The sequence below is a fragment of the Erpetoichthys calabaricus genome, chromosome 2 (assembly GCF_900747795.2).
Source record: "Erpetoichthys calabaricus chromosome 2, fErpCal1.3, whole genome shotgun sequence".
Taxonomy (NCBI): Eukaryota; Metazoa; Chordata; class Cladistia; order Polypteriformes; family Polypteridae; genus Erpetoichthys; species Erpetoichthys calabaricus.
The window spans coordinates 146,104,334-146,130,548 of NC_041395.2; the positions used below are offsets into that span (position 1 = coordinate 146,104,334).

The following is a 26,215-nucleotide window of genomic DNA, read 5'->3' on the forward strand; positions in this document are numbered from 1 at the left end:
GCACATAATTTTGAAGGTTTACTAATATATAATATATAAAATCCAATGTCTCTCTGTCTCTCCGCTTTTCACAAGAGAACTACTTAATGGATTTAGATCTGTTTTTTTTCTATAATTTGCTTGAACATTCCAGTTGATTTTGCGACTTCTCTCATTTCGCTATGTATCATAGTTCGCTTGCGGTACCAATTTATTTGCGCGAATCCGAGAAAAAGGCAGGTTCCTTAACTCTGCTTAGCTAGCAAACGAGAGAAAAATTGGATTCAACTTTGTTTGATATTTAAAATAAACTGTTACTTAGGTTTTGATGAGTTTGAGTCCAGATATTCTCTTAAGTGTATGCCACATTGAAAAGATAGATTGCGATTCAGATTGTGGATCGTGATATGATTTTTTGAAAAGATCGCCCACCCCTAATTTGACTAATCAAGTTTTCAAATGTATGTAGGATTCATTAACCCTTTTGCGAGCTACTTGGAAAGGAGTGGCGAGGTACCGGTAGCTCGCAAGCAACGTGTTGGAGACCCCTCACATAAAGGGATACATAGAACGTGTAATATAACCACAAATTAAACAGTAAGCAAAAGTCAAGAGCCTTTCTGGGCCTTTGTACCAGTTTGATCCTATACCAAGCAAATGGAGTAGCTAAACCACTTTCTCACCAAATTAGAACATCAGAAAAAGTTTTCAGAAAAACTTTGATGTGAATGGGCCAATCAGACCAAACATGCTGATCGATTCTACTTAATAATTTCTCCAAAATTACATCAGATCAAGTTATGAAAGTTGCCAAAGTAATAATGTCTTCCACACTACTTGCTAACTCATTCCATGTGCCTACGATTCCTTGGTTTCCATCTGTAATCCTGTTCTCTTCTTGAAAAATGTATTTTAAAATTACTTACACAACAATCACTCACTTATCATATCTCATTTTTCATTCTTCCTACACTAAATTCTGGCCTCTCATCCTTCCATTAGTTGAGTGCTTAGCCTCAGTTCTCCTTCCAGCTCTACATTCCCCAAAGCTGTAGCCTATAATGGCCTTACATCCCTTCCAGGACTCACTTTCTGCCACAATTAGTGTGCCCTATAAGAGCAACAAGAGCAGCAAGCTTGTGTTCTGCCTAGTGGCTCGTGGTGTGCTTGTACTATGATGTCTTCAAGGATCTTAATGAGAAAAGTCTCCAGAGCAAACCTCTACATTCATATCCCTTAAAATAAAGAACCTGATTCCTGTTTTCCCTATATTACCTGTGTAATGCCCTATACTGGAAAATGGCCTCTTATTCTCTTTGGCTGAGATTCACTCTTTGTGACGAATGTTAAGTTTTTGACCTTACTTGAATAATTTGTTTCACTGGTTAATTTACATTATTATTATTGTGTGGAGACACCATTTTGTATTTTATCATTGCCACTATTTTGTGACTATCTTTACATGGCTACAACCTTGTTGTTTTTAGTTACTGTAGTTTTTGGCTGTCCTATGACACTGAGATTGTGTGATACACTGTCATTATACTCCATTTCTACAGTGACAGTACACAGGTACATGTTAGCCAAACACTGGATCAACTTTAGAGAAAGAATTCAAAACAAAACACTTGATTAGTGTAGGTGGGGTTAAAGAACAAACAAATTAGTGTTTGAGGCTTTGCTTCTTTCTTTGACTAGAATTCTTGTTTGCCATCTGGTTTGGTTTGCTCTTCTTGCTACTTAGATCCATACATATTTATTAGACTTTGTTTCTGTCCTTGTCCTTTGATCCTTCCACATCCTGGTCCTTTTCTTTCAAAATCAAATCAAAATTACCTCAAGTACCTGCCTGCCCTAGGTATTTACCACATTGTTATGGTTGTTCCTCAGGGGCAACTGGTGTTGGTACTGTGCCCTTTATCTTGACCTAGAAGGATAGCATGTGTTACCCTAGGCAAACCCACTTCTCTCTCTTTATCAGGGTTAAATTTAGTCCTGTCAAGGTCCTCCACTATGCTTTCTTGCCTGGATACCCCAACCCTAGCTTGCTACTCATTACATTTGGTATAAAGTGAATCACTAACCTTTCCACTGTAGTGGCATTTTCCACCTCATCTGGATTGAGTTTATAGTTCACATGTTTTCCTGCTTGCTCCTTGATACATGACAGGAGGGTCGTTCCCTGTTTCATGGCAAGATTTAGTTCACCCTGATGAAATTTAAACAACAGATTACTCATAAAACTAGGCAAACAGTGATGAATACTGATGTCATAAAGACAGCAATCTGTTTATACTACCCTTTGAAAATAAACGGTACACTCAACTCAAAGTCAATTTAGTAGCATTTTACCAGCAATTCTGAAAAGAAAACTATGTTAAAGATGTTATTGTTGTATTTTAAACAAATTATGTTACATTATGAGATGTTTCCTATAGTACTTATAGCAGTTTTCTACACATTGTAAATGTCATAAAGGACAGACGGCCATCCTGACTGATCCAGGCATCCTGACAGGGACAGAGTTCTTGCTTGGAGTGGACATCATAATGGAAGGACCTCAGAATTTGAGACACAACTCAGCCAGATCACACTGTAATCCTAGCCCCAGCTGGGATTGGTCTATAATGAATAGACTTGCTGATTATGGATTCCAGGAACCCTAAACCCCAAACGGAAGGTGGCAATGTTCCTTGAAGCTAATACCAATCAGGACAACCACAGTTTTGCATGGGAATTGGGGTGAGGCACTGTTGCCCTGTTGAGGTCCTTGGGTACTGCCAGAGAGTGCTGCCAAGTACTGCTTTCCATGTGACTCGGAAGTGCTCCTGACCAGCAATGCAGTGACATTAGAGGCAGTCCCGGCCACCTAACATCGGGTAGTCAGAGTCGGGAGGCAGAGGGCAACACTCTTGGAGGAAGGAAGGAGGAAAAAGAATTTGAAAGAATTGTGTATTTCTTATTGGTCTTTGCGCTGGTGAATATCTTTTATTTAAATCCAGAATCGTGTTGGATATTACTGTGTCTGCAGTTTGGGGCTCAGTGGCCCCCCATGGTGGTTATAATATTTATATCCATGCCCTGGGTAAAATAACAGCTCACAACATGTTATCAGTATGCGTACAACATTTAACAGCATGAAACAAAGCAACAGTCTGTCTTTGGACTGAGGAAAGAATCCAACATCCCATTGGTATACCTACATGGGCGAAAGGGCGGAGTTGTGGCCCTGTGGCACAATGATCTGGGCTGGTAACTCGAAGATTGTTGGCTCAAATCCTGGCAGTGACAGAAGGAATACAAATCCATTGGGCCCTTGAGCAAAGCCCTTAACCTGCCATTGCTCCAGGGGTGCTGTACAAATAGCTGACCCTGCACTCCAGCCCTAAAACTCTGAGTAAGTTGGGGTATGTGAAAAAATAAATTCTGTATACAAGTAATAGTAAGTAGAGTATAACTAATTATGAACACAAAAACTCAAAGTTGATATTGGGGATTCAAACTCTGCTCAAAGACAATGTGATTCACTAGACTAGCACAAATGAGCTAAACACCAAACTGTATTTTAAATAATCTTAAATATACATCAAACTACTCTTAACATTTTTGAAAGGGTTTCCTAAAGCATTTTTTCCAGCCTGAAAGCATTTTGATCCTATTTTAATCATGAATAGACTGTAACAGCTGTACGAGGTGCTGTTAGGCTAAAATGTAAATATTAGTTAACTTTCTAATTCCTGCATCTCATTTTTCTACCTAAAACATAGAAACATAATTTTTTTAACAGTCTAGTTCATTAAAGAAATTTACAGAGATACTGTACATGGGCAGTTAAGAGACTTTGCATGAGTCACAGCGATATTAACTTGTTTAACTTGTTATTTTACTGTCATGTAATTGTCACTTGTCAAATTAATCACTTTTATTTTTTAAAACTACTTTTAATACCTGGAAGAAAATAAATTAATAAAAGGAATCAAACATTAACCATTTGAGTACTTAAGCTCACATTTCCAGTCAAAATATATATTGGTATTAGGAGTGAATCCAGAAAATAAACTCTGCTCTCTTAATAGCTCTTCACAATTTAAACAACAGTACATCGCCCCATAAAAAGAAACAAATTTACTCACAATACTATTTTTAACATGTGTATTTAAAGAAAGATAACATTGTCTGTATTTATCTAGGTGAGCATTTAGGTTCATCAGCTTATCTATGATGAATGAGCCACGAAGGCCCAAATAACTGGTGAGGAACAGTGGCATTTCCACATTAAGGGTCCATGAGGTATAGCCCATCAGATGTTTTGCAAAATAAGTAATTAGCTTCCCTTAGTAATTTAACTTATTAAAATATTTATAACAACCAGCTGAAGGGCTGGACAAGTTATGATATGAACCTCAGTGATAAGAAAAAAATGCAAATAGATCAATACCAGGTATACATCATTTACAAGATATTATATTGTGTCTTGATTTTCACCCATTGCTGAAGAGGATTAGTACTAAACTTGAAAAAGCCATCAAGGAAAAGCCTATGCGTACTACTTCCACATTGTGGAAAAGAAGCCAGCAGTATGATGCTCCTGTATCAAAGAAGCACAGTACAGGATTCTGCTGAGGACAAAATGGGTTTGTATGGGGGAAATAATTTTTTAGCTGTTTGCTGGCATTATACTGGACATGTAATGCACAGTTAAAGTCATGCAGTGTGTGCAGTCTGCATGTTTTTTCCATGTTATTGTGGCTTGTCCTTTTTCACCTCAAAACCATTCAATTCTAAACCTGTGTTGCCATTACAGTTTAGGCAGTTCATAGTCAATACATTTTCCTGAGCAGCAGGCACTTGCAAGGCTCTCACTTTACAGTGTTTATATCTATATGAGCATGACTGTATTTTGTCAGTTGATGACAATGTCAAAGGGTATAACAATAATCTTAGGCCAGTCAAGACAGACCAGGCCAAAGCACTCCATTGTTTGATTGTTTTTTTTTTTTGTACTATGAAAAGTGTGTGAACTTGCATGTTTTTCTAGTCACCAATTGCTCTGTCCTGGATATGATGTTAATCTGCATCCAGCCCTGCATGTAGGTCCTCCAACCTGCAGGGAAAAACCTGGGGGGTTGGTGGCAGAATTGGCACTCCAGCCACCATAAAAAACCTCACACTGGTTCCATTCCATCTGAACTAGTGTTGTGCTGAGGTGTCACCCGTTGCATGGCTGCACTCAGGTCCTAATCTGGGTTCCTGAGTTGGTTTGTCATGTGGTGGGTGCGGCAATGTGCTGTATCAGCGCATGTTCCTAACCTCTCTCCTCTCTCTCTCACAACAGAGGGATGGAAATTACACAAGTTAATATGTATGCTAGAGAAGTCATCACACATACAGGAAAATTCTGGTATCACTCCACCAGGATTTTCATGCCAAAAAAACTACTTACTTATAATTCAAATTTCAGAAAATAGCCAAGATTAATTGTTCTATCATAGGTATGCTAATTCAGGGGTTATAAAATAGTATGTGTTTCAGAATATCAAGTAGTACCCTTCATCTTAGTATGCTGCTTCAAACAATAGAAATATGTTATCCCAGTGCCCTACCAATAGATGTCACATTGACTACTGTAAGCATTGTTTGACACAATGCAAAGATTATACAATGCAATATGAGTCACAGCATCACAGAAACAAAAAAAAACACGGAAATGAAATACAAGTTGGAATGATATGAGGGAGAACACAAAGTCCACATGAAAAGGTAACAATAAACCCTACTGCTTCAATTTTTATCACCTTTTGAACTACTGTATACTCGCTGGGATGGTTCACCCACCTACTTGAAAGTGCCATTCATAGCACTACCTTGGTCATGTCCCATCTATTTTTCTTGTTTTCTTGAACTCTGTTCCTCCCACCAACTGAGCCTTTGACACAAATTTGCCTCCCTAATATAAACTGAGATATGCTTTGGACACAAATCAGCTTTAAATTCCATCCCTCTGGTAGGAATGGGCTAGGGCTCCATTCTGAGCCTCAGGCCTTCAATATCATCTTGGATATCAACATTAATTATGCAGCAGTCACATGACGGAAGGGGCCGAGAATGTAAAAGGAGACTGAGCTGCTGCTCTCTCTTGAGCATTTGATTCCTTGCCTTTTCCCCTTTTTTGCCCTTCTATAGCTCACTCATAAACACAGGAACATTTCTGGTCAAGCCAGAAAATCATTTCTGGAGTGAGCGAGCCCCATATACACTCCAGGAACACCAGGGTTTAAACATGAGCAACAACTGGTGTCCCTGTATACCCAGGGTGGGTACTATAATGTTTTCAAATGCTGCTTTTTTACAATTAACTAGGTAAAACCAAACTAAGCCTGGGCCTTGGTTTGTTTCTGTTAACATTGTACTTTCATACTTTCCTGGAACTATCAGTGAAATTTTATAGCTTTTGTTAGTTCCTGTTTTATATGAGGAACCTGCCCAAAATAGAGATCACCTCAATGAGGTTGTAGTCACATCACAATCACGTTCTGGTTTTAGCTTGCTTCCTCAGTCCACTGTAATAATAGAATTCAAAGGAAAGTTGAAAAAATATGAATGAATTTACTACGCCAACACCCAAACCACAACATCACAATAAACTTCATGTTACAAGCATATAATCACTAGCTGCAGGTGGAAGCTGCCGTCGCTGTACTTTGTATATAAGAGCCAGATCGAATATTATTTACTTATTTACCTTTATTTATTTACTTACTTCATACAGTGTAAAGTCACAAGTAGACAGCAGAGCTTCCCGTGTACATATACAAAGTAAAACCGATGGCAAAAGTGCGACGTGCATTCTTGCTCCGATGTAGAACCGTCGTCATGATCTGAGTTTACCTCTGTTATAGCGCGTCTTTATGTGAAAACAGCAGTGTCAGATAGGGAGGGGGGGTGGGATCATGAACGCGACTGAGAGAATAAAACTGAATAAAAGAAAAAAACAAAGCTAACCTTTACAAGTATCATACATTTACACCGGCTGTTACAGACTGAAATCAAATGTATGTTTTTATTCTAAAATAGTAAGAATAAGAGCAGCTCACTTCTCAAAACGGACTCGTCTGGGATCAAACCCATGAAGTTTTGATTACCAGTCAACAGTTGATACCGTTGCACCACCGAAGGGTTGTAGCAAATGCGTGTCAATGTCGCACCCTAACGTGGGTTCTTTTTCTGCAGTTATATTCTTGAATAGAAGCGCACTTGTTCTGTTATATTTGTACCTTTTGTGAAAGTGTTTATTTGATATTTGGAATTCAGGCTTAACACATACACTTCATGTCTACATTTTGTCGATTATTACTAAAACATGAAAAACATTTCTGTTTTAACAATGTGTTTACTATACATAGATTGTTGTAGACATGGAACACACATGAAATGCATGTGTTTCAAATAACGATATAGTATTTATAAAAGGTGTCATTTTGCTTGACTTCTCACTCGATACAACTCCAAGCAACTGACACACAAGTAAAACTTGAGCTGAGAAAACTGTGCAGTGGTGGGGGATGTGATAGCAGGCTACTTGCTGCTTATCGACACATTTACAGGACAAAAGACGCTTATGGAGAGATGCGAAGCGATTTAAGGTGGGACGGATCTACAAGTTTTTTCATAGGCTCTGGTAATTCTAGCGTCAAATAAATGCTTTAAAATATTAAGGAGATGTATTAAGGAACAGGCAAAAATTAAAGTCAGAAATTAAATGGCAAGGTCAAAGTACCAGTAAACTGAAAACAACCACTGTATGTTAAAACCAAAAAACGGTATACAAAATTCTTGGTCAAAAATACAAAAAAAATAACAAAGAAAACTAGCAGAAGGAAAACCCTAGCAAAATCACTACGAGAAAGCTGAAGGTCCCTGTGGATCTATATTTTTTAATATGATTGTGGTGGTGATGTTACTCTATTACAAGGTTTGTTTCCAACAACAGCAAAAAAGACATTTATTTATATAGCATATTTTTACAGAAGCATGTTCCTGACACTCAAATATATATTACTGGGTTATTTCTCAAAAGATTTTCATTATTTTGCAGTGGTTATTATGTTATTTTGCAAAAGAATTGAGTTATTTCACAAAAGTACGCCTGCTTTCGTTGGTAATAACTTTGCACGTGCATGCTCCAGCCGTATAGTGACAGCTATTGAGGGAGAGGTAAAGTATGTGCATAGCGTGAAATCAGATGTCAAGAACTGAACAGATGTTATATTCAAATACATTTAATTCTACATGTGCAGAAGAGTATATTTTAGGGGCACAGGGTGTCAGTGATTAACATAGCAGCACTCAGTGTAAGACAAGAAGCAAACATTGTGAATAGTACAAAGACGTTTGTAGGCCATGATCACACAGTCAATCAAAAAAGAGTGTGCTGTGTGTATATGTTTAGTTTTAATACAATTATTTGCAAATAGATATTTTGAAACCATGTGATCTGGTTGCGCAGCACCTAGTGCTCAGACCTCAACTCTTCAGGGCCTTGAGTTGGGATGCATCTTATTTAGTTCACAGCACATGAAAGACTAAGCATATTTTCTTAATTGATAAGTATTATTGACACATTTCCAGTATTCAGTGTTAACATGGGTAATCAAACACAGCTAAGCATACTCACTGATACTGATCAATCCAGAAATTCACAGGGAGAACATGCACAACCAATACAAACCCCGGCGCTGTGAGGCAGGAATGGTAGTCTATGCTGTTATTCTGCCTGTGTTAAGTTGGGAGACAATATGCCTGAACTTACTAAACTTTAAGGTGATTACAACTAAATGTTTGCCTATAACTTTTGTTGAGTTCTTGTCCCCCGATTTCAAGCTACACAAATGTTTAATCTCTTCGTCAATAGCTGTCATTAAACAATGTGTGTGCACGATGATAAAGGCAGCAGCAGGCAAGATCTTTGCAAAATAATGCAATAATTAATGCAAAATAATACATTATGTTTGTGAAATAACACAATACTTTTGTGTAATAATACAATACATTTGTTAAATAGCACAAATTTTTGAGAGCCAAGAATGCTCTTTGGTATATATTTATTACATGAAAATAGATAAAAGTGCTTTACAGAATTGCTATTGCTCCCGAAATGAAAATAACCTCACTAAAATGGTGTTCAAAAAGTCAAAATTTAATTATAGAAAAAAAACTATTGTGAAGGCGGTTGATTGCTGTGCTTTGGCAGTTCAATCAAAGGATTAGAAGAAAATAGCAGAATGTCAGCTATATGAGGTAACAGCAATTGGCCAACACCTGAGGCCTCATGTATAAACGGTGCGTACACACAGAAATGTTGCGTAAGAACGTTGCCACGTTCAAATTGTGATGTATAAAACCTAAACTTGGCGTAAAGCCACTCACATTTCCACGGTACCTCATACCCTGTCGTACACAAGTTCTCCGCTCGGTTTTGCAGACTGGCGGCACCCAGCGTCAAAGCAGTGCTACTGTTCCTGTGTGGTTTATCTTTCTTTTTCAGATCCACATCCCTGACGTGGCTTTATAAATACACTGAAATTAACCGCATATTGTTTATTAGTTTAATGCATCTGATTGTAATTAACCAGTAACAATATAATGGTCCACGGAATGGCCAAACTATTCCAAATACCATAACTGCTTTAACGTTGTTAATCTCACTGCACCTTCTTCTTCTTCTTTCAGCTGCTCCCGTTAGGGGTTGCCACAGCAGATCATCTTTTTCCATATTACTCTCACTGCACCACTCAGAGCAGCTGATCAGAAAGAGAATTATCGGTATACAGCATCAAGTACATGTTGCCTCAGCCATGCTTCCTATTTGAACTGCTTCTCACACGGCAAACACTTCAAACCTTTCCTGTACGGACCTCGCGGTTCAGAAAGAGTTTCATCCCAAGAGCTCTAAACGCACTCAATCAGTCTATCAACTGCTCCTTGTAGAACTGTTTGGACTTATAAGTACAATCACCTCACTGTAAACTTACACTAGTTATAATATTGCACAACCTGAGCCACTTTCTAAAGTGCGTATTTACATATGATGACGATATCATTTTTAAGATGAAATGCAGCAAAATATGTTTATTATATTATACAGATAAAAGCACTGTATGCTTCACTGGGACAGGTGTGAACAATAGAATAATTAAACATGTACTACGAAGATATTTCAATGTTCCTTAAAAGTTTTGAAGAATCTGCATTATAAGCTTACAGATGGCTTAACGTCTATTACAGAGCTGATTGTGTGGTGATCAGTTACTTGGACAAAGAAAAGGAAGGACAGGAATTGGAGGTTAGTACGTTTGAAAGAGACAGTACTGCAGGGGCAGCCTTAGGCATGTGAAAACTGTGCACCTGCACAGGGCCGCCAAATCCCAGGGGCCGCCACAGCAATATATATTGAATATAAAACAGAAAGAGAAAATAATGACACAGCTAAAAACACAGCGGCAAATTTCGGCAAAAGTTAAACCCTTGTGTCATGAGCATGAGGCGGCTATGCAGTGTCCGCAACGGACGTGGCCATCCGCCGTGCATAAGATACCATATTGACATTGGCGGGCAAAGGGGCCACCGATTCTTTCTCTGCCCAGGGCCGCCACGAGCCTAGACCCTCCCCTGAGTACTGCTGCAATAAATTATTTCTGTAATTATTAATTATTACACAATCACTGCGCCACCGTGTTCCCATGTTTAATAACATGCTTTAACTCCTATCATCATGAAAATGATATCACGTATACATCTCAGTATTTTAGTTATTCAGAGAGCTGTAATATCATGAATGTAATGGATTCTGTGTCCTGTCAGAGGAAGAGAAGGCTGGTTTAAGAAGCACGTAGTGATTCACACACATAGAGCACATAGAAGAACACATACAAAACAAAGCATTTAACGTGCTACTTTAATTACGATGTGATTTGAGAAACTGGTTAATTAAACGATTTTAAGATGAAGTTTATGATGTTCTACTTTAATGACAAACTACGTAATTAAAGTGGAAATTTCGAGATTGAAGTTGACATTTCGTGTTTTTTCCCCACTGTGTGCCTTTTTTTCTCTATACCCTAATAAGCTTTCATACGACACTCAGATGGTGGGCTACGTCTCGCCTTTTCACGGCGACTTTGATATCTGACAACTTCCTTTTTTATTTCGGGCACTGTGCGACTTTGTGAACTTGAGCTTTCGAGTTTCTCTGACACGCTATGTCAGTTGATTAGTTTCCTTTTGTTGTTTATATCACTGTTTAAACCAACAAATAGTACGTTTTTCCTTGCCTCCACTTGGTATTCGCTGAAATTCTTCCATTTTCCCTCTTGCTTTTGCCATTGCCTTTTCACAGAACACTGAGCTTAAGGGCTATTTATATTGCTTTGCATATTCAAAGAGGCGTAATTCTGGGAGGAGTTGAGGCGGGACAGCAGGCGCGTGCATGAGCGTTACTTTTCACGCTGATCGGGATTAATGTAGCAGAAGAACGTGGAAGCTTGTGTATGCACAGATTCCTGCATCTGGATTTTTCTGTGCGTAAACACATTTCAGCTTTTGTGCTTACGTCATGTTATGCACGGCGTTATGCATGAGGCCCCTGGACTCCAGAAGCAGAATTTTTGTTTGTTAATACTTTCTTTAAGAGGAACAATTAGAACACTTATTAAATTAAATGCAAATGAAAGAAGAGTGTCAAAACCCTGGCCATTGTCAAGAATGGCTTAATGGATGATCATGGAATTGGATTATTATTGGATTTTAGAAATGTCCATTAGAGTGAAGAGTTTCATTATACTGTTTATATGTGGAGAAAGGAAACATATCAAATCACTGACATCATTGAGGCAAACTGTAAACATATCCACAAATGATTTGTACTTAGATTTCACATACTGCTAAGTATCATGGTATTGTGTATTGACAAATTATCATCCTGTGAGAAAAAAAAATTGTTTATAAGAATAGAGTGGCTTGTTTACAAAGAAGCAGTTGTTGGTTTTGGATGAAATCAGAAAAAAGTGATATTTATTGAGCTACCCAAAAATACAAATGTGAGACTGTATTTTAATAACCCTATTTATTGCCAGAAGAGGGCACTACTACTTCTCTACTAGATCTTCGCATCTGCTCCACCTGCCAGTGGTCCTTGTTCCTATACTTCTCCCTATTCTACACTCACTGGGTATCTCAGCTTAAGTTCCTCTTAAAACCCATTCCCATGTTAATTTAAGGGACAATTCCCTTAACTATTTAGAGTGCCAAGAAAGCCCTCTGCAAATTCTGGGGTTGACTTCATAGAGAGCTTTCGTTAATAGGGTCAGGTAGCCTATTGTCTATAATATGCCCCTGGGGTCCACATATACTTTTAAGAACCTCCTTGCTAAAACACATGTACAGGGCATACGGACACCTGGTAATAACCTTCTTAATGTAATGACATGGTTCAACTTTCTTTCTCATTTTCAAAGCTTCTTAAATAGCCTGTAGTACTATCATTACATGACAATAATCCACATTACTAACCGAGAATGGTAAACCGGATGGACGCAGGGACATCCGGCCATGGGCCGTGGACGCAAAAGACGTACTGCGCAGGCGCCCCACAAATGACACCCCCCCCCCCCCCCCCCAAGCAACCCCCCCCCCCAAGCAACGGGAACCGGATGGAATGCAACGTAAAATAAGAAATGAGGCGCCGCGCCCATAGCACACAGAAAAAAGGAGTCAGACGCACACGAAGCCCATTGCACACGAAACGGGACACACACAAAGAGGAGGATTCAACAAGCCCCTAGCACACAAAAAAAAAGAAGCCGCGAGCGCCACACAAAGCCCATTGGACACCAAACGGGACAGACTACGGACATAGCACACGAAACGTACACAAAAACGACGATTCAGACCCACGACCACACTAACATAAATAAGAAATGACACACAAAGCCCCATTTCTGAAGGAACCGTCCATATTAAACATATGTCATCTCAACACGTTCACACTATGCAGCATAGGTGGATCTCATTACAATGAGGCACTATTAACCGTTCAACCGCAGAAAAGGCTCCATATTAACAGTGAGTGCGATCCTCCTTATTACTTATCCATATTTCTAACGCTGAAGAACAAACAAGTCATGAATTCACGATCACGGGTACAAAACGATACGGCTTGGATAACGGGACCAAACACACGAACCCGCATGGAAAAACAAAATACACGTCGGCACCTACAACGCGCTTCTGAAACTCCGGAAGAAAAAATGTCTTGGCTCCAAAAACGCAAAGCTCATTGGACACGAAACGGGACAGACTACGGACATAGCACACGAAACATACACAAAAAGGACGATTCAGACCCACGACCACACTAACATAAATAAGAAATGACACACAAAGCCCCATTTCTGAACGAACCGTCCGTATTAAACATACTTCATCTCAACACATTCACACTATGCAGCATAGGTGGATCTCATTACAATGAGGCACTATTAACCGTTCAACCGCAGAAAAGGCTCCATATTAACAGTGAGTGCGATCCTCCTTATTACATATCCAGATTTCTAACGCTGAAGAACAAACAAGTCATGAATTCACGATCACGGCTACAAAACGATACAGCTCGGGTAACGGGACCAAACACACGAACCCGCATGAAAAAAAACAATGCACGTCGGCGCCTACAACGCGCTTCTGAAACTCCGGAAGAAAAAATGTCTCGGCTCCAAAAACGCAAAGCTCAACTAACACAGTTACAGAAATGAACCCAGATGGACAGACACATTGAACGTAGCCGCATGCACCGCGCGTCTCAAAGTGCTGCATCGAAACAGGCACGGGTTCAAAACGAAACACCTCCCGTCTCAGACATACAGAAACGGCAACGAAGGGACAAAATAAATAAACGCAGACGTCTACAACGCGCATCTGAAATGCCGGAAAACAAGCAGGCAAGGCTCCAAAAACAGAAAGCTCAACTGACCGACATACAAAAACGGGCAAGGCTCAATACAAACAATGCACGCCGTAAACTACAACGGGCTTCTCACACAGCACAGGCAAATCGATTACAGCTCCAAAACAACACGTCCCAAATACTGGACATACAACGACGCGCCTCTCAAACGGCACAAGCAAAAGATACACGTCACGGACATCAACGACAGACACCTGCTAAACGCTTGCGCCAGTTAGCTGACAACGCGTTCAATAATGAGTCCACTATTCAGGAAAATTCATTGGGATTAATGAATTTCATCTGCAATCATTGTCATTCACTTAACTTCCCTGAAGAAACAACTGGCAATACAAGTAATGAATTTACACCTTGTTGTCAAAAGGGTCAAATTAGACTGCCTCCTTTACATTCATATCCTGAATATCTACAGAAGCTTCTAACTAACGATGTACCTGAAAGTAAAAACTTTATGAACTGCATTAGATCCTACAATAGTTCATTTGCTTTTGCATCTACCGGAGTAAATATCAGGCCACCAAAAGGCAATCGCCCATACTGCTTTCGCGTATGTGGACAAATATTACATCGCATTGGAACAGTGCACCCTGAAACAAATCAAGAACGCAAATATGCACAAATCTACATCCTAGATCCAGATGACGCAATCTATCAACGAATGAACCTTCCTGAAAACAAACAATGCACGGAGCTTATAATGAGAAACGTCACTCATATCATAAACAATCACTCTGACCTGGAATTACCTTTTACACTGAAATGCCGACAGTTCCCCCATTAAACCTGCATTTGCCATGACCATCAACAAATCACAAGGACAAACCATGGACAAGGTTGGCATCTACCTCTCTAAACCCGTTTTTGGACATGGACAACTTTATGTTGCCTTCTCACGAGTTCGACGTTCATCTGACGTTAAAGTTAAAGTTATAAGTGCTCCATGCCAAGGAAAACTCATTCAAGGACAACACACCATCTTTACTTCTAATGTTGTGTACAAAGAAATTTTCCAATAAACCTTTACACTGTGCCAAACACTTTATTGTTTGCTTTCTATATGCATCATCCACACCTTCACACTATATCTCATTCATACATCTCACTCTTTATCATTTCCCAACACCAGGGGTTGGTGAGCGAAGCGAGCAGGGGGCGGAGCCCCCTAGTAAAAGTATAACCAGATTGTCCTCTTACATCAGCGAAAATAGGAGTTAGTGCCTATAAAAAGTTTTCACCCCCTTGGGAGTTTACACATTTTACAGGTATACAACACTGATTCAGAGTAGATTTTACAATTAACACAAAAACACTCTTCAAAGACAAAGTAAAAACAGATCTCTACAGAGTGGTGTAAAAACATAAAAAACTAATATCATAAGAATTCAATCTGTTTAGGTCAATATTTAGAATCCACCTTTGGCAGGCATAAAAGACTTGGGTCTGTATTCGCAGGTCTCTATCAGCTTTGCACATCTGAACTAAGACATTTTTCTCCATTCTACTTTGCAAAACTGATCAAGCTCTAATATTGTCGGTTACACGAGGATTCTGAGTGTACTGTGGTGTCTGAGCACATAAACCAAAATATAAATGCTTATCTATGACTGGTCCATAAACAAGGATAAGATGTTTTATGTTTTTTTCATACACGAAGCATCCAGGGTTTTTGTGAGAGCACCAGAAAAATGAAAGAGTGAGCATCTAGATGGCTCAGTGAAATAAAGTTTTTTTTTTTTTGCACGTTAAAGCTGCTGTCCATGTCTTTTGCATAAAATGTGCACCCTCACTTGGTGCAGAAATAGAACAGTGGTGCTGAGGAGTGGATGTTTTTTATTTTTCTGAAAGAAAGTTGGTTGTACTCCATTGACGCAGCAGACGAAAGAGTCAAACATGGAAATGCCATTTTTCTCTGGGAGTGTGTAATATGACCTTTCATAAGCCAGAAGATTTTCACTTTGAAGAAAGTGAGTTTTGAAGACTATTTAAAAAGGCAGGAGAAATATTTGAAGCAAATGGTCTTACATGTATGAAAAAAAAAATGAAAACAGTGTTTTGAACAGTACCTGGAATGAAAATACATAGTTTGATGATAGAGTTATGAGCACCTTTGAAACCATCCCAAAAGATATTTCTGGAATTAGTTGAGCTTTTGAAAAACCACTACGTGCCTTGAACGAGCTATCGCCGAAAGCTGCAAGTTTCAAATTAGAAATCAACTGGATGGTGAATAATTAAGTGAATACATTGCTATTCTGAGAATGCTAGTGGTAATTTGCAAATTAAGGCTAGCTTTGAATGAAGCACTGCATGACAGATGTATATGTGGCGTTAAAAGCGCAGAGATGAGGGACCGTATGTTGAGTAGAGCTCACACCGAAGATTTAGCCTTAGCTCTGGCATTTGAAATGGAATTAGGTAATGAACTGACTAAGAACAGTGTGTAAAAATTTACTCAGAGAAATTTTAAAACTAATGTCTTAAAAGAAAAGGTGTCAGTGAAAACTGAATTCCTTGTATTTTGTCTTGGAATTTCATATGGTGACCCTATTTCCCCCTTTATGCTCTTTATTGTGTTGACATTAATAAAATGATTACAATCCCATACACTTACACTCTTTGGTTAGGTACTTTATCAGTTCTTTCCCCTTTCAAATCATTTAATTATGTATTATTGATTACAAATTCCAAAAAATATTAAGGAAGCAGAATACTATGTAAATGTTGTCAAACCATACCCTTACAGCTTAAGTAGCAGTGTATCTTGTGTCCATAGACGGCTCTCACCTTATCTTCAGTCTACCTTGCTTTGCTACCACATGGCCATTGCATGGAGTTTTGAAACAGGCCACATGCCTGTATCAATATGGCTGCCAAGTTACAGTTGTCTTCATCATGGTCTCTAATCATGGCCAGATGGTGAGAGAGAGGTAAAGGCAAGGTAAACAAATTTATACCATTCTTACAACAAAACACAAACCATTGGGGCATTGTAGTAAAGAATAGCCTCCGATTCAAAATCAATCATAAACAGCCACATTTTAGACTAACAGAATGTGTTCCTTCCTGGGCCATCTACCAATGAAAGAGCTGAGGTACAACTCATTATCCAGTTGCTTGGCTTGGTCAGTGTATGGCTATGGTGGCCAAGTTGGAAAATGGGTAAAGTTCCTTTAAGAGAATGGGAGTTTCATGTTAAGCACCTGTGTCCAAGTTATTTATAATAAGTAGTATGTGATAAATGGTGACAAGCATCTGTGGATTTTCTGCTATAATAATTGCAGAAATGTACTGTAAGTGGACTTTCATTTACTCAAGTTTCAGAGGTTCAGAACTATTATGTACGCTATAAGTGCTTTTGTTTAAACTGTTATAACTGCATGTACCGTATTTTTCGCACCATAAGACGCACTTTTTTTTCCCCAAAAGAAGGTTGGAAATGTCTGTGCGTCTTATGGAGCGAATATTGCGTCACAGACCGTGATGTGTGTTACCTGACAAAAGTCGACATCCACGGGTAGAGGGCAACAAAACTCACTGTTACGTTACAGGCATTCCCTCTGTGCTTGGAGGAATGTTAGACTCATTGACTCGGCATCTAATCCTTGCGTGTGCGTGAGTTGCGAAATGTAAACAAAGGCAAGATGGCATCGACATCTCACGAGGGAGCGAAGCAAGTGCAGAAAACAAAATACTCAGCAGACGATGTTTTGCGCATTATCACTGAGTCGGACTCTGATTTTTCAGAATCTGATTTTGTTGAGAGTGATCAGGAGATTGAACAAGAGAGTGAGGAACTGGCATCAGCTGATCGGGACACCAGCCGATGCCGCCCCAGCTGAGCATATTCGTGCAGCCGATGCACCTATGGCAAGGTTCGTGTGGGAGGAATACCTAGACATTGATCCATGGGAGCCAACCTGGCTACCGGACTTCACAAGACAGTATGGCTTGCTGTTGGACTCGACAGATTACCAGCCGCTGGACTACTTCAGGCTGTTCTTTCCTGAAGCTGCCTTTCAGCTACTGTCAGATGAGACAAACAGGTATACAGAGCAATTTTTTGAATCGAGGGCTGTGCCTGCACCGCATTCTCGTTTTTCAAACTGGAAACCCACAACAAAACACAAGATGAAGGGCTTTGTGGCATTACAAATATAGATGGGACTAGACTGGCGATATAACTTCAGGGAGCATCGGTCCAAACGTGCTTTGTCCCCTGGGTGGCTTTGGACAGGTTATGCCGCGTGATGATAGGTACGTGCTCTTGCAAAGTGATTGTGAGCAACTGAGCTTCATAAATTCTGACACTAGCGATGAGGAGTTCTTGGGGTTTCCATAAAACCAGAAGAGTGCTTGAACCTTAAAGTCTCCCCTTATTTGTTAATGACAGTGATGATGTTTCTTAATACCACTGTTGAATTTACATGGTGGAAATATTATTCTGCTATATTTTATTAAACATATTAGTACACCATTTGGTTCAGAATATTTTTTTTCTTGTTTTCCTCCTCTAAACCTAGGTGCGTTTAATGGTCAGGTGCGTCTTATGGTGCAAAAAATACGGTAACTAGACAAGTTACAAACATACCCTAAGTTCTTGTCTATAAGCCGCGGCTTATCTAAGGAATAAAGTTGTGAAAATGAAAAAATAGAATATCGGCTTATACATAAGTCCGGCTTATACAGTAATCCCTCCTCCATCACGGGGGTTGCGTTCCAGAGCCACCCGCGAAATAAGAAAATCCGCGAAGTAGAAACCATATGTTTATATGGTTATTTTTATATTGTCATGCTTGGGTCACAGATTTGCGCAGAAACACAGGAGGTTGTAGAGAGACAGGAACGTTATTCAAACACTGCAAACAAACATTTGTCTCTTTTTCAAAAGTTTAAACTGTGCTCCATGACAAGACAGAGATGACAGTTCTGTCTCACAATTAAAAGAGTGCAAACATATCTTCCTCTTCAAAGGTGTGTGTGTCAGGAGCACAGAATGTCACATAGATAGAGAAAACAATCTCTAGCAAACAAATCAATGGTGCTGTTTGGCTTTTAGGTATGCGAAGCACCGCGGCACAAAGCTGTTGAAGGCGGCAGCTCACACCCCCTCCGTCAGGAGCAGGAAGAGAGAGAGAGAGAGACAGAGACAGAGTTTGTTTTTCAGTCAAAAATCAATACGTGCCCTTCGAGCTTTTAAGTATGCGAAGCACTGTGCAGCATGTCTTTTCAGGAATCAGCTTTACAAAAGATAGCAACGTGAAGATAATCTTTCAGCATTTTTAGACGAGCGTCCGTATCGTCTAGGTGTGCGAACAGCCCCCCTGCTCAATCCCCATACGTCAGGATCACAGATAGTCAGCGCAAGAGTGAGAGAAAAGTAAGCAATCTAGCTTCTCAGCCATCTGCCAATAGCGTCCCTTGTATGAAATCAACTGGGCAAACCAACTGAGGAAGCATGTACCAGAAATTAAAAGACCCATTGTCCGCAGAAATCCGCGAACCAGCAAAAAATCCGCGATATATATTTAAATATGCTTACATATAAAATCACAATTTAAATGACCGCTAGGCGCGCGTGTTGACTCGGCGACGCCCAGAGCAGAAAGAACGTGCTCCGGCCGCTCCAACCGCACCATGCGGGGAGTGAGAGAGACGCCAATATCTCACACTCTCTCCCCCCTTAAAGAAATTAAATGGGTGCGAGTGAGACCACTGACCTCCCTCCCTTCTATTAGTTATAGGTTATAGTACGTTCGGCTTATCCATGAGTCTGGCTTATCTATGATACGATTTTATTTTAAAAATTCGTATGATTTTTGGTCTCCGGCTTATACATGAGTCCGGCTTATAGACAAGAACCTAGGGTAATTCCAAGTGGAATGGAATCACTTTTAGCTTTCAATGTCCAAAGTGGAGCTCCAGCCAGTTTAGGCCAAAGATGGGATAAGCATCTTTCTCTTTCGACATGTTTTTTACATGCACTGGATAACAGAGATGATACAAGGAAATGCGCCATGCTACTTCATTACACCGGTGAACAAGTATTTCATAATTTTATTACCCTTCCTGATACAGGAGACGATAAGGTCTTTGACAAAGCGAAATTAGTGCTGAGTCAATACCCCCCCCCACCCCAACCAAAAAAAATATTTAATTACTTGAAATAGCAAGGTTGCATGACAGTCAGAATGGCAAGCAGGTGAAATGAAGTGGCATGCCGATGCTCCTTCCACCACTGTATTAGCTATACAGCAGCAACATACTAAGAGCCTTACAACTCACCAGCCATCAGCAAAAGTAATCATACAGAAGGGGAATTCCGTCACCAAGGACAATGTGCTGCATGTGGAATTATTTGCCACAATTTTGGTAAGAACAACCACTTTGCCAAAGTTTGCAGATCACAGTGAAAGAAACACACTAACTTTCATATCTGAACCATGCAACACAACAAATGCCAATGTTAAATAAATTCATTCACTTTAGCAAACACAAGAAGGAAGACAAATACATTTCACACTAATTGACCCATCTAGAGCAACTCCTTTAAATAGGCCACAGCAAACTATTTGGATTAATGAATTACCTGTTGATGTCTTAGTGGACATTGGTGTCAAATGTAAGACTAGGTGTAAATGTCATGGATTTCTATAGTTTTTAGTCCATCCCAGAAATTCCACCTCCACAAGACACATGTATTGAAGTTTATACATATGTCTCAAGCAAATCTTTGCCAATACGTGAAGAGTTTCGCTCACATCTGAAGTTTGAAGACAAAGTAATTACAGCCACATTCTATGTAGTTGACAGAATGTGCAATTACAGAAATTGCTCTTGACCTTGTATGCCTAATAAACTATATTAATAAGTCAGTAACACTGCACAATAAATACCCAGAAATCTTCAAAGGTATTGGCAAATTTAGAAATCATGCGGTCAAACTACACATTGACACATCTATTCAATCAGTTGCCTTGCTGCATTGGCACACCCCATTCCACATGAGAAAACTGGAAGAAAAGCAAGTGGAGGAACTTGAACCTTTGGATATCATTGAATGGGTAGAGCGCCCGACACTGTGGGTGTCACCCATTGTAGTGATGCTGAAGCCAAAACAACCAAACAAAATAAAGCCATCAAGCGTGAAAGACACATCACCCCTACTATTGATGAATTCATATCAGACTTCAATGGTGCCACAGTAGGTTATCATGAATCTGAAGTACATACTGATTCTTGTTATGTGAGTACATTGACCACTTTGGAATTTCCTCAGCTACTGAAATTTTTCAGAACACTATTAGAGAGACACTGTGTGGCATTCCTGGTGTCTTGAATGTAAGTAATGACATGTTAGTTTATGGCACCTGCCAGGAAGAACATGTTGAGTGTCAGGAACAAGTCCTATTACAACTCAGAGAGAACAACCAAATGCTAAAGGCTACTAAGTGCAAGTTTAATAAAAGGAAACTAGGATTCTTTGGCTGCATATTCTCTGAACATTCACAGCCTGGAGTTAGCTGAGGCTCATGTGCATTTCATTGTCAATCACAATGTATCTCACGTCACGGCACTACAAAAGATAAAAACAGCAACAAAGTCTGACCCATGTCTGCAAAATGTCATCATGGTTGTAAGCACAGAAAGGTTGAACATACAGTACTTCTCAAACAGACATAAGACTTGCCTCTAGCCCAACAAGCATTTCTTTTCTCCATGCATGCTAAGAAATCAGAGCTGACCGTCTACTGGTAACCTTCTCCTCAAAGGGAACAAACTTGTGATACCTTCTTCATAATAGAGTAATAGAAATTTCCCATGAAAGCCTCCAAGGAACAGCAAAAACTAAAAAGCTAATTCGAGAAATGTCTCGTTCACAGGCATTGATCAGAAGGTAGAAGTCCGCATCAAGACCTGTCTTGCCTGCCAGGCAGTGACTGACACTTCCCATTATCATGCCCCATTACAGTCAACCTCACTGCTGACTGTGGGCAGAGACAAGTGTTGATTTTTGTTCACTGCCTTCTGGTGAATATCTGTTGGTGGTTACAGATGATTAATCACAGTTCTTTGAGGTAGAGAAAGTGTCTAGCATATCTGTAAAGACTGCAATTCTAAAATTACACATTTTCTCTGCCTATGACATTCCCGAAGTTGTCAAAAGTGACAATGGATCTCCCTTCAGTTCAGGAGATTTCTCCCAATTTGCTGTATATTTAGAATTTCATCATAACAAATAACTTCATAATGGCTACAAGCCGATGGAGAGATTGAACAATTAATGCAGGAACTAAAAAAGAAATTACGCTTGCATTGTATTGTAACAAAAACCTCCAACAAGACCTTTATTGCTTCCTGAAAGCTTAGAGATCAACTCTGCGTTGCTCTACTGAGAAACCTCCTGCTACAACTTTGTCTGGAAGATCATTCTCTACAAGGTTACCAAGCCACTCATCCACAACTTCAGATAAAGGCATAAGGGTTAGAGTCACAAATATTAGATAGAAAATGAAGGAATATCACAATAAATATTTTTGCAAATCCTTTCCAACCCTGGTTGTGGGAGACTATGCATTAATAAGATGACCGTGTCATGCTAAAATTTTTCAATCCCCATTTCACTCAGACCTCTACAGAGTAGCTGCAGTCAAAGTTACATTGATCACAGCACAGTGTGGGCAGCATGTGGTGACTAGAAATATATCATATTTCAAACAGCTTTCCCCAGCATTAGCCCGGCCAGACTGCATAAGACATTGCACAGGAAGCAGAGACAGAGACGCTGTGCTGAGAAGGGTAAAACAGCACGTATTAGATTGGTTAAAATCTATGGCAGACGAAACTTTAAAGCCTTACTTTAACAGAAAATTTGAACTTCCTATGGAACATGATATTCTGTAGTGTCTTCATTTGGTGATACTTCAGAGGTTACAAGTTAGGCTTCTCGTAGAACTGCATGAGCATCATTGGGGGATTGTAAACATGAAGGCCTTAACCAGAAGTTTCTTCTGGTGGCCAGCTCTAGACAAAAACACAGAGAATGAAGTGAGCTGATGTAATATTTGTAAGCAACAGTCTTGTATGTCAGCTGTGGCACTTATACAGACCTGGAAATGAGCTTCAAGCCCATGGGAGATAATTCTCCCATGTGAGGCCTCCCTCACTAGTCTTCTTCTTGCACAATCACTCAGTTTTAGTTTTTCTAGGGAGATTTACATCTATGCCATACTCTTTCCATTTTTTAATAGTTGACTTAACTGGGCTCCAAGGGATATTTAGTGGCTTGGTTATTTCCTTGTCTCCTTCTACTGACTTATGCTTTTGAATCATCTTTTCACTGGAGTTTTTTTTTTTTTGCTGTGTTCTTTTTCATCTTTGTATAGTTAAGGTCACAACACTGGCTCACCATAAGGCAGACCTTCTAGATCAGGTGCATTTATACTCCAGGTGACCTCCATTTAACTAATTATGTGACTTCTAAAATCAATTTTTGCACAAATGATGATTTATGTGTGCCATATTAAAAGGGTGAATACTTATGAGATCTATTATTTTGTGTTTTTTCTCTGTTTTGATAATTAATTTAGACTACTATGCAGACATTAAAGAGTCTTTTTCTGCTGAACAGTGTGAAAAAAACCAAATCAAGTCCTTTGTGATTCAATGTTTTAACAATAACATGTTTTAACAATAAAATGTGAAAACCTCTAGGGGGTGAATACTTTTTATAGGCAGCATACAGTATTATGATATTACTGAACAGAATAATTTTAATTAAAGCTGAAAAAGATTGACTAAATTGTTTGCATTACAATATATCATTGGGTTACCATTATGCATGATAACAGTTGTATTAGTTGTTGCTTTTCTTGTATAGTGTGCACAACTATTTTAAACACTTAGCATCTGTAAAACAAGTGTGTAGAAAATAGGTCAAAAAGTCAAAATAACAATGACTATTAATTTACTATTTAGTGCTATCTATTCATTAAAAAAGAGGTTATATCATAAAAGCAACCAAAATGAGTGAAGCAGAATGCATGCAAATTTAAAATGAGTCGGAATACCAAGAAACAAGAATTTAAAAATTCCTAATAATAAAAGCCCAACGCAAAAAATAAAACTAAAAGTGTCATATTTACATATTTGAATTGTCTACATTTTATGTGAGTTCTCCCTCTCTCTCTTCATAAACACAAATCTTTGTAAATGGGCAGCACAGTGGCTACTACTGCTACCCACAAATTGTCTGTGTTGGTGTTCCTCCTCTCTAGATTCGTCAGTTTTCCTCCCACATCCCCAAAGACATGTTTGTTAAGTTAATTGGTGACTTTAAATTCAACCCATTGAGGTGTGATAGTTTATCAGAGTGTGGCCTGTGATTAAATCGTATCAGAGTTGGCTCCTTCCATAGGCTACATTCTGGCCCCTAATACCATTTATTATGTTAGCTAGTTCTAAACGGTATATTATCTATCTATCTATCTATCTATCTATCTATCTATCTATCTATCTATCTATCTATCTATCTATCTATCTATCTATCGTCACACACGTGCGCATGGGGAACAGCTGAAGGGCCTAGTCACTTGTAGTTCTACGCCAGGCCAGGGGGCGGCGGAGTGTACTGACTATCTCTCTCAGTCCCTTGCAGACCTTTCCCGGGAAATCCCGCCTCTTGCCGGCCCCAAGGATGATGTCACTTCCGACCACGAGGACTCCACTCCCAGTTCCTGCTACGATGACGTCATTTCCTTCCCAGGCCTTTAAAACTGCCACCTTGCCTCAGTACAGGCAGTTCTGTTCTAGACTCTGAACCATTCACATCTTGTACAAAAACGAGCAATTTTGCAGCCGAGCATATTATACGGGTGGCTGCCCCAAACCTTTGTGATGTCTCTGACTCATTCTTCTGACAGTGGCGTAGTCGGCAGGATGCAGCTTTCCCAGAAGAAACCGGGAAGGAACCTTAAAAGTACTCAGGTAGGAGAGTACCGGGGCCATGTTTCCGGGTGGGTGGCGTGCTCAGCGGTCCGGAGTGGCACGGTGCAGGCTTCGCTCCCACCAAGGGATAATGCGCCCCTAATCCTACACAGGGAGAATGTGGAGGAGACCCATCAACGTGGGCTACTCCCTGAGGAGAAAACGAAAAGGGCTTACTATGTTCTCTCAGAGGAGAGGACTGGGCCGCCCGTTGGGACCAAGGTCCTAGAGACATATGGGCTATTCCCAGACCAGCAGGTAAAAATACTACAGACTTGGGAATATGATCCAGAGAGATCAGCTCAGGAGCAAGCTTATGCTCTCTGGGAAACAGTGGCTCAATGGCTGAGACCCTTTGAATTAAACACCCGACAAATTGTGCAGCAGGTAGCCTGCTTTATTTTGCTGCAAGGTCTTCCCAATAACTTTGCCCAGCCGGTCTGGGGAGACTTCCATTCCATGGACGAGCTTATAGCTCAAATAAGACCTAAGCCAGCCTCACAATCTGTGAGAGCAGAACGGTCCTCTAGTGGACTCCGTAGGGATTACGTCCCACTATATAAGTCCCTTCCATATAACCCAAAGCCTGTCCCGATATCCCCGGGGCGCGAGGTGGGCCTTTCGCGCGGGAGCGCGGAGGGATGCGGGTGGAAGGAGGGAGAACGGTTATGTGCACTTTCAAACCCCCTGGCTACTGGTAATACGGGAGTGGTAATAATCAATGGCCATAAAGTTACAGCACTACTGGATACCGGCAGCAACATCTCTGTTGTTGATTGCCGTTATGTACTACCGCGACAGGGAACGAAAGAAAAAGCCAGTATCCGGTGTGTACATTGCGATACGCGCTCATATAAAACCACCCGGTGTGTCATCAGCTATGAGGGAGTGGTAAAAAAGTTCTCCGTAGCGGTCCATCCACACCCAGCTTTTCCTCTGATACTAGGGCGGGACTGGTCTGACAGTAAATGCGGTGTACTGATATCCACTCCTTGTAACTCTATAGGCCTTGTCATAGAAGGAATAAACCCATCTCAAGCTGTTTCCACGCCGTGTAACCGGCCGGAGGAAAGAGATACGGAAGACTCCGAGGAGGACGGGGAGGTTCCTGGGCTGTCACACATAACCACGTCATCAGCCTGGGCCTCGACGAGCCGGGAGGACTCCCCGCCCCTTGAGGTCAGACCGGACCCTCTCTCCGACTTGCAATTTCAATTCAAGGATACACCGGCA

The 26,215-nt window shown here is 40.1% G+C and overlaps 1 protein-coding gene across 7 annotated transcripts in view; it reads right to left on the bottom strand.

The window, feature by feature from the left end:
* The window catches only part of mcf2l2 (MCF.2 cell line derived transforming sequence-like 2), a 399,475-nt gene that overhangs the window by 213,001 nt on the left and 160,259 nt on the right, over positions 1-26,215 (bottom strand). For all 7 annotated transcript variants that reach the window (XM_028794595.2, XM_051923916.1, XM_051923915.1 and 4 more), the window contains exon 8: positions 2,064-2,188. In XM_028794595.2, coding sequence (XP_028650428.2) covers positions 2,064-2,188 — 125 coding nt within the window. The remainder of the gene's footprint in view (positions 1-2,063; positions 2,189-26,215) is intronic.